Source organism: Leopardus geoffroyi, chromosome B4 (genome assembly GCF_018350155.1).
Source record: "Leopardus geoffroyi isolate Oge1 chromosome B4, O.geoffroyi_Oge1_pat1.0, whole genome shotgun sequence".
Classification (NCBI taxonomy): Eukaryota; Metazoa; Chordata; class Mammalia; order Carnivora; family Felidae; genus Leopardus; species Leopardus geoffroyi.
Window position 1 is genome coordinate 104,137,026 of NC_059341.1, and position 18,570 is coordinate 104,155,595.

Sequence of the window (18,570 nt, forward strand, 5' to 3'; positions counted from 1 at the left end):
CAACATCCATTTCCTGCCCTGGTGTGTCTCTGTTTATGATTCAAATGCCATAGAGAGAGATTCCAAGAGGCCTGCTGAGGGTCAGGCACCTTTATGAAGAGTCACTCCAAGACTGTGTGGGTGGGGCATTTCCTCAAGGTCATTCAGAGAATTGTAATCAAAGTTGGGAAAGGGATACTGAACAACCCCAAAGAACACATGCCTACTATATTATCCATCCATCCATAAACTAGAGTAATCAAGGGTAGTGAATTCAGAAAACTTGAATAAATAAATCAATGACATTTTGATCCTAGAAAAAAGAAAGTTGCTCCAGAAATCTTAATGCTTTTCTCGCTGTGCTTGGAAAGCATAAAGCAATATACTTAGTTAGTATTGTTGTTTTTATGACCAAATGAGGAAATCTGTCTGTTAAAGACTTGTTTTCCCTGTTTCCTATTTTATTGAACATGATGGTTTATATGTGTGTCATAATGTGAATTAATCACTTGTTTTTAGCTCAGCTGTGACTTCTGATCTTTTGTTTTACCTTTAGTTTGTGAATCTTGCACTGAACCTATTCCACTATGTACTGATGGGGAGTTTCTCACTGTGGATCTTAATACTACACATTTCTGTTGTCCTCAGTATTACTGTGGTAAGTATATCTTCACTAATTTAAAATGTTTGGATGTGTCCAATATTTAAGAAGCCTCATGAATCTTAGTTGTGCCGTTATATCACACCTTCATTGAATTCTAGCATATAAAATATATATTAAATGTATGCGATGTTTTTATATATCTAAGAGCTCTTCTTGGATAATATCATTACCTCCCCAAAATAGATTACTATGACCTTTTTCATCATCCTAGAAAGACTAGCTTTCCAGGTGATTCCATACCTTCTCCACTTCCTTTCTCTTCTTGCACACCTAGTATTTCTCAGGGCCCTTCACCTGATGAGCTGGTCCTGGTTATACTTCTGTTTTCATGCATTCCATGCTCACCAATACATGGCCAATGAGTGGTGGGAGAGGTAGCAGTGGGAAGATAGGAATCTGTGCCCTATATCAGCAATGGCTGTGAACTAAATGGTAGCTGGTGAGGACGAGCTTTTACAAGAGGCTAATCTTCATCCACGTCATTTTTTTCTATTTAGTTTGTGACCCAAATCTTTGTCCTACACCACTACTCAACTGTGCAGAAGATATGAACCTTGTAAAAGAAAATGTATCCGGTCAATGTTGTCCAACATGGCATTGCGGTAACTAATTTTCATACTTCAAAGTTTTATTGCAACACAGTAATGTGTTCTGATCGATATAAATATGTTGATTTTTGCCTTTTAGAATGTAGCTGTGGAAACCTTGTTATGCCAGCTTGTGAAGTGGTAAGAACACACATTTTGATTGAACTGTCATATTATGTAAATTAGTTTAATTCTTGCTTTATCCCCCTTATTTCTGAGTTGTCAGAGTTAATGAGATTATCCTTATTAAATGATACTGAAGTAGATTAAAGTAACATGTGCTGGTATCAGGGAGCAGTGAACCTTTTTTATTTATTTGAGATAAGAAAATGCAATACATTATTTTTTTCACTGGTGACTGAATCTATTAGTCTTATGTCTACTTGACTTCACTGGTCTGAAAATAAAGCAAAACATTGGAAAAAAAGATTACCTCCATATTGAGAGGTGTCCCTAGTGATTCTTCAAGAAATTGTGCCAAAGATGCATCTGTTGTGGAGGAGGAGGGGATATAAGCATGTAACTGTACCTTCTTAAGAGTTCTATGAACATTTTGTAAATAAGGAAATTGAGGTCCAGAGAGAGTAAATGACTGACTGAGATCTTCAGGACTCAAACCAAGGGTTGTTTTATGTGTGTGTCTTGTGTATTCCTTTATTCTTTCTACTTTGCCATAACTCTTTCATTTCCGTTAAAAACTACAGCAAAGACATAAGTTTAAATATCAAAAGCAAGTTGAAACTGCCTTGTTTTTATACCTGTCTTGGACTTGTTTTAGTCGTACTTCACTTTCCTCATCGGCAATATAAAAGTAATAACAAGCGTCCAGCTTTTGGTTTCAGGTCAGGTCATGATCTCACGATTTGTGAGTTCGAGCCCCACTTTCGGCTCTGCACTGACCGTGTGGAGTCTGCTAGGAATTCTGTCTCTCTCTGTCCCTCCCCCCTGTCTTTGTCCCTTAAAATAAATAAATAAACTTAAAAAAATAAACATAATAACAATACCTATATCAGATGAATGAAATAAGTTAATATATATTAAATATTTAGATAGTACTTGACACATAGAGCACAATAAGTATTAGCTATAATTATTACAAAATTAACACAATATATCATGGAGAACTTTCTAGGGAAGTTCACTATCAAAAGTTTTGGAAGAAAGTGACAGGTTAGAATAATGGATGAAAGGAACTGAACTATTCCACATAGACACTAGGATGAACATGAATAAACACACCAAAAGGTGAGGTAAGATATGTAGGCTAAAAGGTAATGATGACTCTTGCCTTGAGAAAAAGCTAACTGGAGGTAGAGCAAGGAACAATGGGAGATGAAGAACTATACAAGTTGGTGTACTGAGGTTGGCTTTAAAGATGAGATGGAAGAATGTAGATGTTATTTATTTATTTTTTCTTTGCAGTTCTTCATTCAACTAACATTTGTTGAAAACCAGTTTGTGTGGTGATGGGACCAGACACTTGAAATAGCACAGCCCTATTCTGAGGAACTCACTGCACATTTAATATGATAGGAGAGAAAGAGGGTCCTGCACAGGATGGAAATTATGATGCAAATTGAGTGTTTGAGTTAATTTTGCTCTTCCTGTGTAGCAGGGTAAGGACAGTAAAACATTAGAGGGAAGTAGATCAGCCAGAGACTGTTACAGCCATTCATGAATGAAAACCTTGGGTATAGCAAGATCTGTATAGAGGGACTAGGGAGAGGTTGAATTTAGGAGGACAAAAAATAGGACCCTGGCCCTTTGTAACATGTGTGTAGGAGTGTGTGTGGCGGGAGGAAAAACAGAGAGAGAGCGAGCGAGAGAGAGAGAGAGCTAGAAACAGGGACCCACACATACATGGACACACACAGAGAAATATCTACAAAATCTTTAAGGTTACAAGGCTTGCACATCAAAAGTCCGAGAGTCCTGGGTCCTTGGGTAAACACTGATCACCAAAGAAGCAGCTAAGTAGAGGCCCTGTGGTTTCACCTCTACCCAGCCTCATTCAGAGGTCTCCTGCTGGCCTGGAAGAGGTAATAAAGCGTCTTGAGACATTTCAATAACTTCAAACACAAGATAAATCTAACCCTCATCCTATGGGATTTTGTGCCTACTGTGTTCTGGGTCTTTTGAAGTGTTTTTGGGGAGAAGCCTGTATGTTTATTCTTTAAACTTGTTCTGGTTGTTACCTTAACTCTGGGCGTGTTGTGTATGCCTGTGTGTATGTGCCCCTTTAACACCCGTCTTAGCCTGACCACCAACTCACCAACCACTTTACTGTCCATCCCTCTCTGTCCTATTTTTTGTTGTTGTTATTTGTTTGTTTCTTCTTGTGGGTTTCTACCATTCTCCACTTATCTTTTCTCTGTGTTCTTCTCCATCTCCAATATTTAGGCTAGATGTTGGCCTATCTAGCTTTTTTTCCAGCTCAACTTTCAATGTCTGAATATTAATCATGAATCAAAATTTCACATTACTCAATATTGCAAGCATCTGTTGAGTGCCTACTATTTTATTTATTAGCACTGTGCTAGGCACACAGAACATATGCAGTAGCTGCAATATTCTTGAACATCCTACCTGAATATATGTAACCACATGCATGATATAGTTTTAACATTCATGATTCTATACAAGCATTGACCTGACCCATTGTTCTTGAGTACCTACTCTGAATAGTTGCTAAACATTTGTTTCAGTGTCTAAGATGGTATATTATTTTAAATCACATCAGCTTATTCACATAGACAACAAATGTATCTCAACCTAAAGAGTTTATGGTAGGCCTTTGCAGTATTTCTGTTTTTAAATAGCAACTTTCTTGAAATATAGTTCACACACCACACAATTCAGCCATTTAAAGTATATGGTTCCGTGGTTTTTATTATGTTCATAGAATTCTGCCACCATCAACAAAATCAACTTTAGAACAATTTTATTAACCCCCAGAGAAACTCTGCACCTGTTAGCACTCACCCCTTATTTCCTCCAAACTTCCCAGCCCTAGGAATCTGTTCTATCTCTACAGATTTTCCTATCTTGAATATTTTATATAAGTGGAATTCTATAATATGTGGTTTTGTGATTCCTTTCACTTAGCATAATGTTTTCAAGGTTCATCTGTGTTGCAGTATGTGTCCATACTTCATTCCTTTTTACTGTTAAATAATATTCCATTGTTTGAATATGTCTAGATGTTTATCCAAATAAAGGTATACAATGGCCAATAGCACATGAAAAGATTCATAGGATCATTAGCTTTCAGTTAAATGAAAATCCGAACTACAGCGAGGTGTCATTTCACACTCACTAAGAAGACAGATAATAATACATATTGGCAAGGATGTGGAGAAATTAGAAACTTCATATGATACTTTCACACTGTGAAAGACAAAAGGCTAAATATATATATATATATATATATATATATATATATATATATATATTATATGCCCCAGAAATTCCACTCCTAGGTGTATATCCATGAGAAATGAATACATATGTCCACGCAAAAGCTTGTACATGACCATTCATAGCAAGCACTATTCTCAGGAGCCAAAAAGTGCAAACAGCTTAAGGTGATGTTGTTACTGATTTTAAAGGAGAGGGATGCTTCCTTGGGAGTTAAACACACCAACTTGGAACCTATGCCGTGGGAGAATTTGATTTATTTTTCTAACTCCATGTTTCTAACATTTTATTTCCAATCCCTTTGGAATTGGGTAATAACTAAAAATCATAAAAGACCAAATGAGTTAATGTGTATGAAACTACAGCTTGTAAAGCACTATAGAAGGTAAGATATTATTAGCTTATGGGGAAAAGTACCCTTTATACATTACTATGAATTTATTAGAGTCATTTTTTACATTACGAATCAAATTAATTTTTTTTACTGACATCACATGAAAATAAAATGCCCTCAGGAAAAGTTGCTCTTTAAAATGCATTTCTTGAAACTTTAAACTTGGTCCTATACTGAGAGGAATAGATACCGTTTCTGATAGGATAATGTTTAAGCATTGGTATGGAGGCATTTCATCGACACCTGAAGGTTATACTGCACTTGCTGTGTGTCTGCCCTATGGTAAGTTCTTTACGTGAATTCACCCATTATTTTTTCTAAAAAAACCCTAAGAGGTAGGCAATGTTATTATCCCCATTTTACAGATGAGAGAAGTGAGGAGAAGACCAGCTTAGCGACTTGCCCTAGATCACACAGCTTGTAGGCAGCAGAGCCGAGGTGGGCACAGGGCGGCCCTATTCCTGAGTCCGTGCATGCTATTCGTCACTCTACCATACTCTTTTGCTCCTGCTTTATATACTATGGCATCCTTGCTCCATGTAAACATCAGGACCTTGGGCCACCTTGATAGAGAAGATCAAGAACATTCGCATCAAGCACAATTTCCAGGATTAGCAAGTATTCTCTTATCTCCAATTGCCCGCTAGAAGCGCAGAACCACGCAATATTTTCAAGTCAGTAAAGACCATAAAGATCACCTTCTCTACCTTCACTCATTTAATAGATAAAGGAATTAAAATTTGGAGAGATTAAGCGCCACCATCATCTTGTTTGTTGTGAATTTTTTTTCTGTGGGCTGTTAATTAAATGACTACTGGGTTAATCAAAGCCTGTTCACTATCAAATATTTATTAAGCAACTGATATGTGTCTGGCTGTATGGTAGGGAACTTACTAAATGTTATACTGTGTATATATTTTTACAGTTGTCATATGAGAAGCTGGGTAAGTCATGTTTAATAATAATATCTTTCTAACAGGGAGAATTTACTGCAGTAGATCAGAACTTTCAGAGTGACTGTGGATGTGTACGGTATCTCTGTGGTAACTATGTTTCTTCTCACTACTAAATGCTATGAATATGATTTTTATCTGGGCACTATTAATAAATTAAAAAGTATTTTCTTTGAGTTGTATCACACATTTTAACCCATTTGATTAAATGTATGCCAGTTTTTGAGTATAAAAATTCATTATCATTTTTCAGTTGCCTCTTTTGTAATATCTCTAAATGTTCTGATAGATACCTTAATGGGACAGAACAACAAATATGTTTTGTAGAGGCTTTTCAGAATTGAAAGTTGATTTTATGGTCCTTTTAAATACATGTATTTACTATTTTTACAACATCCATCCAGAAGTGAGAGACTTTGATCATTGTTCTATCATTATGCATGCTAACATTGCAAAGCATAGAGTTGGTTTTTCTACAAAATAGCAAATCTTCATATTAAGTATTAATAGCTTAATAGGAAAAAAAGCTTTTATTCAACAGCTTTAAACTTGCATTTTTATATAAGAGAAGGCTTAAATTCGGTGTTAGCAAGGCACAGAGAGCTTCTGAGCTGTATTTTCATCACTTTCTAGCCTACCTTAATATGCCACTTTTACTTTGTATTAGCTACCTTAATCATCAAGCATAATGTATAGTACTATTTATTTTGCAGCACAACAAAACTGAAAAATTTATCTAAAACTAACCATTAAAAACAATGAAATGTTATACAGCCCCACCATGAAAAGTCCTACCACTGTTGATTTGGCTTTTGCCTCATTCTATATCTACTCCATCAAATTGTCATGTTATGTTTCCAGAAGAGAACAAACAGCTTGATGATCACTTAGATCTAAAATTCTGGAATCTGCTATAAAGTATAGCTTCTGAAGGCAGTTCAGACAGTAAAGAGTGGGACTAAATGTGCTACATTCATTATTAAGTAAACTCTTGAGTTATTAACAATATATAAAGGGAAAGATCGTTATTGGTTTTGAAAAAATTACACATCACAGTGAAAACATAAACTTAAATACAAGTTCCATTGAATGATTAATAAAAAAAATCCTCAAAATAGTACTTTTCATTGACTGTTTTTCTTTTCTTAGAAAAGGATGAGGTGTGTGTATTTCAAGAAGTATCAGTATTGAATCCTGGCATGTCTATGATAAAGTATTTGGAAGGGGACTTTTGTTATACAGTGGAGTGTCTGGAAGAAAAAGATAACCATACAGGCTTTCACACTCTGAATTTTACAATGGTGAACTGTTCAAAAGAATGTGACATTGTAAGTATTCTTTGTAAGTCATTCTGGCGAGAGTTAAATTAATAATAAAATGGCAGCTATAGAATTTTAACTGGTGAATATTCCATAAGTTAAAAGGATACATTTGAATATTTCAGTAATCTAGTAACGTGTAAGGTATATAATGCATATTTTCCTTTCCCTGTGTACCATATTGAGCCTTATTATCTATTTATCTATACAGCTTACTTGACCTGCTTAATGAATCTTGGCTGCTAGATGTAAAGGTTAATATTTACTTCATTTCTAAATCATGAAGTAAATTATTATTTGAAGTGCCTCAAATTCAACCTTTTAAATGCTTACAGGTGTTCTGAGAGAGCATATAGGTATACAGGGAAGCACTTTCAGAGTGGATTCATTAAAACTACTGGTATTGTTGTGAGGCTAACTAAATGTACTGTCATTATATACAGCACCAGGTATATACTCCATCTCCAAGTGATTATGATTGCTGTGGTACCTGCAAAAATGTATCCTGCAAATTTCAAATGGAAAATGGAACATCAGTTATATATGAGGTATGAATTCCTTAGTCCCTAAAATATGTTCCTTGGAGGGTAGCTCTCTGTGCTGTTTTCTTAAGATGTTCTTAAGTCCAGTAAGTTTGAAAAATATCACACACACACACACACACACATACACACACACAATAAACACACTCATATGCAGCGCATAAGACACAGTTACATTTGTTACATTTTAAAGTTTCTGATAATTCCTGCTGTAAAGGAATATGTTTAACTTATTTCTCACAGATATTTTATTATAGATTCTCACTTTTTTTTTACAGATGTGAGGAATGGGCTTTGAGAATTGCTTTTTTCTAATCTTAGAATAAAGGGGGAAAACATTATTATTTTATTCACTCCTTTAAAATGAAGCATTTTAATGGAAATCTGAAACTCAAGGTGTTAGCATGTTATTATTTCAGGTATTGAAGATTTCAATGGGTAAATAAGAAAAAAGATTGAGTATTTGACAATTTTTTTTACAAAGATCTCAAGAGTCAGTAATGCTATATTACACCTTTCCACCAAAAATAATGAAATAATTATTCAGAATTTTCCTGTTATCTCCTAATAACTCCATATATGTTTGCAGACTGACCTATTCCTTCCTTAGACTAGAAAATGGAACTTTCTCATTTTAGTACATTACTCATAACATTTAGTACATTTCTCATAACTTACATTACCTAAAAGTAGTTCACATTTATTGTTGCCATCCTTAGGTTTTTCCATTAATAGTTTAATTACCTAGAGGTCTTACTTCTGGTGTTTTTAATTACATGGGATTACTCGCATACCCCCAAAACAGATTTCTCCAATTCTGTTCATTTTATGAAATAAAATTAACAATTGTCTTGTGCCATAGCCTATGTTTCACAATTATGCACACACTAGTGTTACTGATTTAAATAGTTTTGATATTGTTTGTCTGTTTTATCACAGTGACATGTCTATTTTATTTTATTTTTTTAAATTTTTTTAACGTTTATTTATTTTTGAGACAGAGAGAGACAGAGCATGAACAGGGGAGGGGCAGAGAGAGAGGGAGACACAGAATCTGAAACAGGCTCCAGGCTCTGAGCTGTCAGCACAGAGCCCAACGCGGGGCTCGAACTCACGGACCGTGAGATCATGACCTAAGTGGAAGTCGGACGCTTAACCGACCGAGCCACCCAGGCGCCCCGACATGTCTATTTTATAATATATTATATTACATTATTATATTATATTATATTATATTATATTATATTATATTGTTTATTTTTGAGAGAGAAAGTGTGTGCCTGCGAGTGGGGTAGGGGAAGAGAGAAAGGGACAGAGAGAATCTTAAGCAGGTTCCACGCCCAGCCAGAAGCAGGGCTTCATCTCATGAACCTTGAGATCATGACCTGAGTCAAAATCCAGAGTCAGACTCTTAACCAACTAAGCCACCCAGGCTCCCCTATAATATATTATTTTAAGGAAGGAGTTTTGAAAATGGAAGCTTCTAAAGTGATGAAGACATAGGTGTCAGTGAGGGAAAAGGAATCAGAGTGTACTTGAAAAAACAGTAATTTGGGGCTTTTAGTAACAGGGCAACATAAACTCTGTTATCAATAATCCAGGAACCATCTGTGTATATGACTAGTATTTACAGCGGGTGGCCTGAGATGTAAATAAAAGATTAAATTATGTTCAGAATATTTAAGTTTATTTATTGAGGGGGGCCGGGGGGAGGGGCACACAGAGAATCCCAAGCAGGCTCCACACTGTCAGCGCAGAGCCCAATGCAGGGCTCAAACTCACAAACTCACAAACTGAGCCACCCAGGCACCCCTGTTAAAATATTTTTTTTGAGAATTCTGTGGTGCCTGGGTGGCTCAGTCGAATCCGACTTCAGTTCAGGTCATGATCTCACAGCTTCTGAGTTCAAGACCCACATCGGGCTCTCTGCTGTCAGTGCAGAGCCCGCTTTGGAACTTCTTTCCCCCCCTCTCTCTGCCCCTTCCCTGCTTGCACTCTCTCTCTCAAAAATAAATAAAATCTTAGAATTCAACAAGTAATGCAATCAAGGTAAATGTACATCCAGATCGTTAACTCCTGGCTCTTTCAAAGATAAACTTTAGTTATCTAGAAATCTTATTTCTATGGGACAACTAATTTTTTATTTCAGATAAATAAGATAGTACTATTTGAGCTGAATATTAGAATTCTAATTTGAATTTGAATATTTTATTTCCTTTTATACCTGGGCTTGTAGATCTTTTCCAATTGAAGTTCCTAGAAGACCTAAAGATATTTATAAGTTAAAATAGAATCTGGAGAAAAAGAAGTTCATCCAAATTCCTTACTGCACAAGGAAACTGCAAGCCAGAGTTTGGCTAGCATTTTAAAATGTGGGTTGTAAAATAAAATTAGAAATCAACAATTACAGTCCAATAATTATGTTATAATTATGTTCAGCTGATTTTATTTCTAAATAAGAATTCTGAAATCAGGAATGAAATAAATAGTTATGTTTAAAAATTTGTTAAAAGAATAGGAATGTGTTTTAAAACAACCATAAGGCATATAAAACTAGGGCTATAAATCAATAATCACTGTCCTCCAAGGATTTTTTAATTTTTTGGTGATAAGGGAGTAGAAGGAATAATAAACAAATCTCAAGAAAGGAGGCGTGTTAACTAATATGGTTTGTTGTTTTATAATTAGTGAGGGAATATTAGAACAAGACCTTTGACATTTGGCCAAATTGGATAATTAATCTTGTAGTAGAAACAGACACTATTTCTTTCTTTTCTCTCTATTGCTTTATTTCACATTTACATCTCAGATCTAGTTTGAAACCAGACACACACACACATACCATATATGTATTTTTAATCCTTTTAGATAAATTTGTGGATATTTCCAGATAGACATTTTATGCCACAAGAAGTTCTCTGCCTCTTGACTTGGATAGGAAATATTCTAGTTAAAAATATACCAGATTTGGGGGCACCTGGGTGGCTCAGACAGTTAAGCACCTGACTCTTGATTTTGGCTCAGGTCATGATCTTATAGCTTGTGAGACTAAGCCCCACATTGAGCTCTGTGCTGACAGCATAGAGCCTGCTTGGGATTCTCTCTCTCTCCCTCTCTCTCTGCCCAACCCAGCTCACATACATGCATGCTCTCTCTTTCAAAATAAATAAATGAACATTAAGAAAAGAGAAATACATCACATTTTAATAAGCAAAACAGTAATGTTCTCTTATTTTTAGGAGGGAAGTACCTGGCACTATAATTGTACCACATATGAATGTGTTAAGACTGATGAAGGGACAATGATTCTCAACTACAGTATGGTCTGTCCCCCTTTTAATGAGACTGAATGCAAAATGGTTTGTACTTTTTTATATCTAAAAAAATATAGTATTAAATATAACTTAGAAAATAATATGTTTTCCAAGGTAGTACATACATATGTAGTGGCTTATTTTGGTGTATGTTTTATTTTCATGTATACATCAAAGCTCTATTCAGTTTGCCATTTTGAGTTATAAATGGCGTTCCAAATAATTCTGATTCTCCCTGAATTAACATTGTGCTATCTCTAGGGTTTTAACATGTAGATCAAATAATTATTGAAAAATCATTTGATCAGCAGACTAGAATCTCTTTCACCATGAATTAATAATCTATTTGAGCTTGGCCAATTTTATTTCTTAAGCACACAGCCAGATTTATGATTTCATTCACTTTTTCATGCATGCTGGCCTTAGTGAAATTTGTCTTAGCTTCTCTGAGCACAGGCCATGGTGGAAGTCGGCACATGTCACAGCATTGCTGATCCTTTAGCTTAGATATCCCAGTTTCTTATTTTCTCAGAGAAGAGTCTATTGGGAAAGTAGATTTTTGGAATTGATACTTTTTCTTATAAGGCCCTTCGTAGCGTTAATTATTCAGAAGATAACAATCCCTAATGAAAAGTGCGCTCTATTCTATTGTGTAGGCAATATTTTTCTTCAATGCGGAGAAATAGCATGGTCTTATTGATTTTTTTTTTTAAAGATGTGCTCTTTTAGTGATGGTGGCTAGCTGGCTGGCTAGATAGACATATATAGTGAAGTAACAGGATTTCAGCTCTGGAAAGAATCTTAGGCGTCATCTTATTTCACAGGTTCATTTTTATAGCCAAAATTCTTTTTGCTTAAATTGCAATTAATAAGTTACTAAAAGCAATGAACAACTTACTGTAAGAACTCAAGACATAATTAATAAAATTTTCTTAATCAGGTAAGAGTCAGTCATCCTGAAGTGGGGTTTTTTTTTTGAATAATAAATATTAATGAAAAGATACATCATTTTAACATTTAATTATATTCAGGATAGAATACGTTTGGTCATAGAATACGTTTGGTTATTTCAAGGAGTTGAAAATATAATGACTTCTATTTAGAGTACCTATAAAACTTTGTTCTGGTAAGTTTGTGTGTGTGTGTGTGTGTGTGTGTGTGTGTGTGTGTGTGGCATTTAAAATGTGTTATAAGAAATAAATAAATAAAGTATTCTTTTAAGTAAGTTAATCTTTTTGCACTTTTTTCATATTACTAGTAAAAAAATAACCAAAATTGAAACAAAAATATTTGCTCCTAGTTTCAAAAACAAATTCTTATTAGAAATAGTTATATTTCTATCATTTTCTTATAAAGGCTTTGTGATATTTAGTAAAAATACTGAGAGTTAGTTTTCTATGTCTAGTCCAGGAGGAAATGAACAAACACTGTGAGTTTTGACTTTATTCCTTCTCTCTTCCTAGAATGAAGGGATTGTAAAGCTTTATAATGAAGGCTGTTGCAAGATCTGTAAGTGAGGACATATTACATGCATTAATTTGATAGATTAGTTTTAATTCCTCATGGTGACTTTGATTTTTTTCATAAAATTCAGATCCTATAATGCAAGAAGAGAAGCACATTTTATAATGTTATTACTTAAATGTCATGTGGTTAATTATTTTGTCAGTCTTCTGGAGTATGAATCAAATATTTTTAATTTAGATTAATTTTAATTTAAATATTAGAAATTTCTTCACTGTTGCATTTCCCAAAAGGTACTGCATGGGATTTTCCTAGATTTTACGTTTAAGAGGTGTGTGTGGTATCAACTTTGCTTGGAACATAAAGTTAAGTAGGTTATGATGAGAATGGTATTGTGACTTCAGTAAGGACCTTGGATTCTATAACCTCATGTTAATTATTAAACAAGTAAGTACTTTATGTTATCTGAGGGCAGACAGCGGAAATTCTATGCTACTGACCACAATACTACCATCTATTACCTACACTGTCAACACTATTAAGCCCACTGCAGAGTGTATTGCAACTAGTTTTCACAACAGTTCTGGGAGGTTAGGTGGGAAGGTTGGTATGGTTTCCCCTATGGATAAGGAAATGAAGGTTCAGAAAAGTTGATGGCTCCAATCAGTAATGGATTTAGGCCTGTCCGATGCCTGGGTCTAGGACCTTTCAATTCTGCCAAGTCAGAATAATACCAAGCTACCTCAGTTTCTCCTATCTGACATGTAAGGACTTGTGAAATAGTTTCTGCCTTGGTATCACAGAATTCTTGTCTTCAGTCTTTGCTTCTGGGTGACTGGGCTATCTTGGAGAGACTGGACGTTGGATACTATTGCAGGTGCTGTGTAATAGCAAAGTGTGTTGCAATAGTCTTTAAGGAAGGAATAGGAAATGCCTCTTGGTACAAATAAGTTCAGCCAACTAACAAATTTATGCTGTCCCAGTTATATTCATTGCACAAGTGAACTTATCAAACTGATTTCTATTAAGTGCCTGCCATGTATCAGACACTGCTTTAGGCACTAGGACTATGATAGTGAATGAAACAATACCTGCATGCCTAGTGCATATTATCAAGAAGGGGAAGAAACAATGACCACATAAATATATACTATTATGTCAAGTAGTGATGAGTGATACAGAGGAAAATAGTACAGAATTAAAGGGATAGAGAGTGGGGGGCTAGGTTGCTAACTTAAGTGAGTGGTTAGAGAATGCCTCTGTGGTGAGGTGTCATCTGAGTCGAGACTGAATGTCTTTGGGAAGCCAGCCTGGAAGAATAAAAAGTATTGAAAGCAGAGGAAATAGCAAAGATTGGTCAAGCACAGGGGTGAAGGCGACAGAAAGAAGAGGGTAGGTACCTCAGAGGTCACATTAAAGATGATTTCTTTTTGACTATTCTTTCTTCCTACATGAGAATAGAAAGGTTAATAAAGTAACTAACCACTGAGTGAAAGCATCACAAGGTACACACCAGTTCGCCCTCTGTCACCAACCCTGAACCTCTAGCCAGGCTATAGTTGGGAGGCTGGGGAAAGGAGAAAGAACAAGTATAGGAGTCTGAGGAAGAACCACGAATGAGATGGAGGAAAACCAAAGAGGGAGTTTTTAGGAAGCCAAGTGTGGAAAGTGTTTCAAGGAGGAGAGTGTGGGAGACTGGATCAAATGCTCCTGAGAAATTAAGATGAGAGCTGAAATGTGACGTCCAAAGCTAGCACTTTGAAGGTCAAGAGTGACCTTGGGAAGGACAGCTTAAGTTCAGGCAATCTTTGCTACACCTCTCTGCTTCAACGGAAGTAATTTAACTTTTATATACTTTACATGTTGGAATTTCATATGAGCACTTACTTAAATAAATATTTTGTGGCTAAACTTAAATAAATAGTTTGGAAACTGGAGATCTAATTCCAGTCTTTTGTGAACAAGAAAACTCAGCAGAATGATCTGCGTGAGTTTCCTAAAAGTAGCAAAGCAAGTTAGTAAAAACATTGGTCTTTTTGCATCCTGATGCAGAGATTATTTGCATCTACTCTTATATAGCGTTAAATATATTTTCTTGGATGTATTATCAAGTGATAGTCCATCACATATACAGAAGCATATTAATATATCATTAATTAATATAAAGTCTTTTAATGTGAAGTCATGAGAGATCATTTCAGAGCCATAAAATCAAGTATAATATGACTCATCCATACATTTCAAAAAGGTTGGTAAATAATTCAATTATATGCATGTATGATTTTATATTAAAACCTATTAAGATAAAGTGGTTTTAAGCCTGTTTTTAATTTTAAAATAGATTTATGTGTATATGTATAGATGCCTAATTATGTACATGTATATATACTTCTACAATGTCTCATTCTAAAAATCATTTCATATTTTTAGAATTTTAAGTGTATATTTTATCTATATGTAATAAGCATAGGCTAATGCTAGCATTATTGCATGCATGGAATGATTTATGATTATGATAACTATTCTAGGAGAATAAGATAAAGAGATAAGTATAAATTAAAAATATGAGAAAAAGCTATTTGGAAACCAAAAACAAATATTGAACATAAAATATATGAGGGGAACTTTTAAGTTCATCTTAACATAGAAATATATTTTCTATAAATATATATATTATTTACTTTAATATATTCACATGTTTAATTGAATTAGAGAAATAATTTGACATGGGCCTTCAGATGAATAAATACATTTTATATTTTATCAGGCAAACGAGAAGAAAGAATATGCCAGAAAGTGATCATTAAATCAATCATAAGGAAACAGGACTGTATAAGTCAAAACCCTGTAAGTGGAAAATATAATTTGTTACATAAAGAGCATGTGTCTTTCCAAAACTACATGCATCACAGCACTAAATGTGTTTGTAAGCCAACAAAATGCTGACAGTCACAATATTTAACTTTGAGACTATTTGTATAGTCTAATATTAAAATATTCTGCATAAATAATCAATAGTTCTGAATCATAACTGCAATCTAGAGAGATAGAAATTAACGCTAAATATATTTGACTACATATTTTCTTAACTATGCAATTTTACTCAGCAAAAAAGTCCTAGTTCTAACTTTACCCTGTTTGATATGACCTCTCCAATACTTCAGTCTACATGCATCATGATATAATATAGATTACAATAGAATCATTAGATTGTGATGAACATTTTACATACACCTGTCTAGTTGTGTATTCACATTTATTTCATAGTTTAATTTACATCAGCCTTGCTGTCTTAGGCATCACCATGGTATATCTCTTTGACTTATTCAAGTTACTAAGTTTCAACCTGGTATTTTTTGCAGTCTTCTAACATACAGAAGCTTGAGAGTTAACGTGATAATAAAGTTTTGCTTTCATTTGATTTCTTAGTAGAATCAAATAGCCAGTTTTTAAAATTTTTGAGAATTCTCTTCTCATTGTCTCTCTTTATAGATAAATGTTGCATCTTGTGATGGAAAATGCCCATCTGCTACCATATATAACATCAATATCGAGAGCCATCTAAGATTCTGCAAGTGTTGTCGTGAAAATGGAGTGCGAAACTTCTCTGTGCCTCTGTATTGCTCAGGAAATGGCACTGAAGTCATGCTCACTCTTCAGGAACCTGTAGACTGCACATGCCAGTGGAATTAAACTTTGGGATTCCAAAAACTCTATGCAAGAATCATAATTTCAAGTGAAGTTAACTTTTAACACTATTATTTAGGCACTGGAAGATTTATTCTGTTTAACAATAATGTATTTTTCAGACTATTGGGATATGACAATTGAACACTTGGTATAGAATACATACAATTTACTCGAAAAATATTAGATTTATTGACTTACTCTGTTTTAGAGAATCAAATGACTTTAAGTTGTTCAGCTGAAATGCAGTTATGTATATAATTGCAATATGCCTCAGCTCTGGGATATTTTCATCAATTAGAAGGTTACTTTGCAGAATTCTTTCAGTTTCACCCAATAGTGGTTTTTTTTTGTTTTTTGTTTTTTTTTTTTTACAAAGTCTGCCAAAGCTACCTAAATTAAGATAATGGTACATTTGGGGGCACCTGGTGGCTCAGTCAGTTAAGCATCTGACTTTGGCTCACTCATGATCTCATGATTCATGAGTTTGAGCCCCACATGGGGCTCTGTGCTACCAGCTCGGAGCCTGGAGACTGCTTCGGATTCTGTGTCTCCCTCTCTCTCTCTCTTCCTCCCCTGCTCACTCGCTCTATCTCTCTATTTCACTCTCTCTCAAAAATAAATAAAGATGAAAAAATTTAACACAAAGATCATAGTATTCTTTTATCACTACTGTTTGGTAAATGTATCACATACTGTTTAGTCAGCTAAAATTGGCATCTGGATAGTCATAAAGAGTGGGATGCTTAGAGACAGATCATAGAACTACAGGACTTTAAGTTATATAAAGCTTGAATGAACATTAGGGTTGTTACTGCAAATTTCTCTCATTATGTGGGTCTATCAGATCACCAGAGAAACTGTGTGACTTGTACAAAGTCATTTGGTATGACAATACAGTGAATTCTTATTGATAGTTGGGTTAAGTCTTTTATATTCCAGTCCTATGCTCTTTTATTTTGAACAGTAGAGTAAGGTGTCTATCACAGAATTTTTGATTCTTAAAGAGTTTGCTTTGCATAGAATTAAGAATTTTAAATTCAATTTCCTTTAAAGTAAGGAAAAAAATGCCACACACACATATGTATATACAGATATATAATAGTTATCCCAATAGGAAATGGAGAAATGTAGCATCAGTTGCTAAATAGAGAAGGGATATCTTAGACTTTTATTTTTTATACCATTAAAACTGTTATTAAATATGTTGTTACTATTTAACATTTAATTAACTATTTGCTCACTCATGGATGTATGATTTTTGATACATATTTGCAAACGATTGAAGTTGTGTGCTGTTTTGCTTTCCATGCTGCTGCTTTGCCAATGAGGAATGAAATACAACTATTTGAATGTATTAATAATCCTACAATGGAATGCTGCACTTTTTAAACATAGTAGATTATTGACATTTGCAAGGAGTATATCTGAGGTCTTTGCAAATCCCCAAATTGTCTGCCACTTATAGGATATGATTATCTAAATTTCCTCATCTATAAAAAGGAGAGAATTCCCTACTTGGTATGATAGTTGTGGAGATCAAATGAAGTCAAACAGCAACAAAAGAATAGTAGAGTTGCATTGAAAAGCAGATGCTTCTGTTTCAAAATCATGATTTCCAGAAAAAAAATGCAACTTATGAGATATTTTGGACTTCCAGGGTTAGGTAAGAATGAATGAAAGATTGCAATCAACACTGTATCTGCAAAGTCCCAGTGACTACTCTCTATAAAAATTGACTTTATCTTATTGGTGCTTAATAAAAATGTTTCATTTCATCTAGACATAACATTTCAGTATTTTTTTGACTCCTATTAGCATATTGATTGAATCAAATGTTTTTGGTTAAAATAAATTAACATTGCTTAAGAGAAACTGTTATGTACCTCAACTGAGGCACATAATATATGTCTACTACATATTTCTTTATTTTCAGGCTCTGTAAAATATTTGTTATGAAATTAAAATACTAAGTCATGTTTAAATCTATCTGTGGGGAAAACTGAAACATTGTCCTAGAACATCATAAACATTCTGAGACACAACAAATACTTATCGAGTACCTGCTATGTACCAGGTACTGTAAAAGCTCTGAGGACACAGGCAAAACAAAGCAGACACAGTAATTTGAAGTCTAGTGAGAAAGTAGGCATTAGTTAAATAAACGTACCTATGGAAGGGTCAAGAAGGACAGCCCAATGTAGTATAGGATATTGGTGGTCCTCAAACCATCAGAGAGGTACAAATGGA

The 18,570-nt window shown here is 34.5% G+C and overlaps 1 protein-coding gene across 1 annotated transcript in view; it reads left to right on the forward strand.

Annotated features, from left to right (window-relative positions):
* The window catches only part of OTOGL (otogelin like), a 140,667-nt gene extending 122,563 nt beyond the window's left edge, over nt 1–18,104 (forward strand). The window contains exons 49-58 of the mRNA XM_045464048.1: nt 536–637; nt 1,141–1,245; nt 1,331–1,371; nt 6,021–6,084; nt 7,144–7,322; nt 7,757–7,861; nt 11,095–11,214; nt 12,633–12,678; nt 15,401–15,480; nt 16,126–18,104. Of these exons, the coding sequence (XP_045320004.1) occupies nt 536–637; nt 1,141–1,245; nt 1,331–1,371; nt 6,021–6,084; nt 7,144–7,322; nt 7,757–7,861; nt 11,095–11,214; nt 12,633–12,678; nt 15,401–15,480; nt 16,126–16,326 (1,043 nt within the window). The 3' untranslated portion in view covers nt 16,327–18,104. The remainder of the gene's footprint in view (nt 1–535; nt 638–1,140; nt 1,246–1,330; nt 1,372–6,020; nt 6,085–7,143; nt 7,323–7,756; nt 7,862–11,094; nt 11,215–12,632; nt 12,679–15,400; nt 15,481–16,125) is intronic.
* Nucleotides 18,105–18,570: the final 466 nt, after the last annotated feature.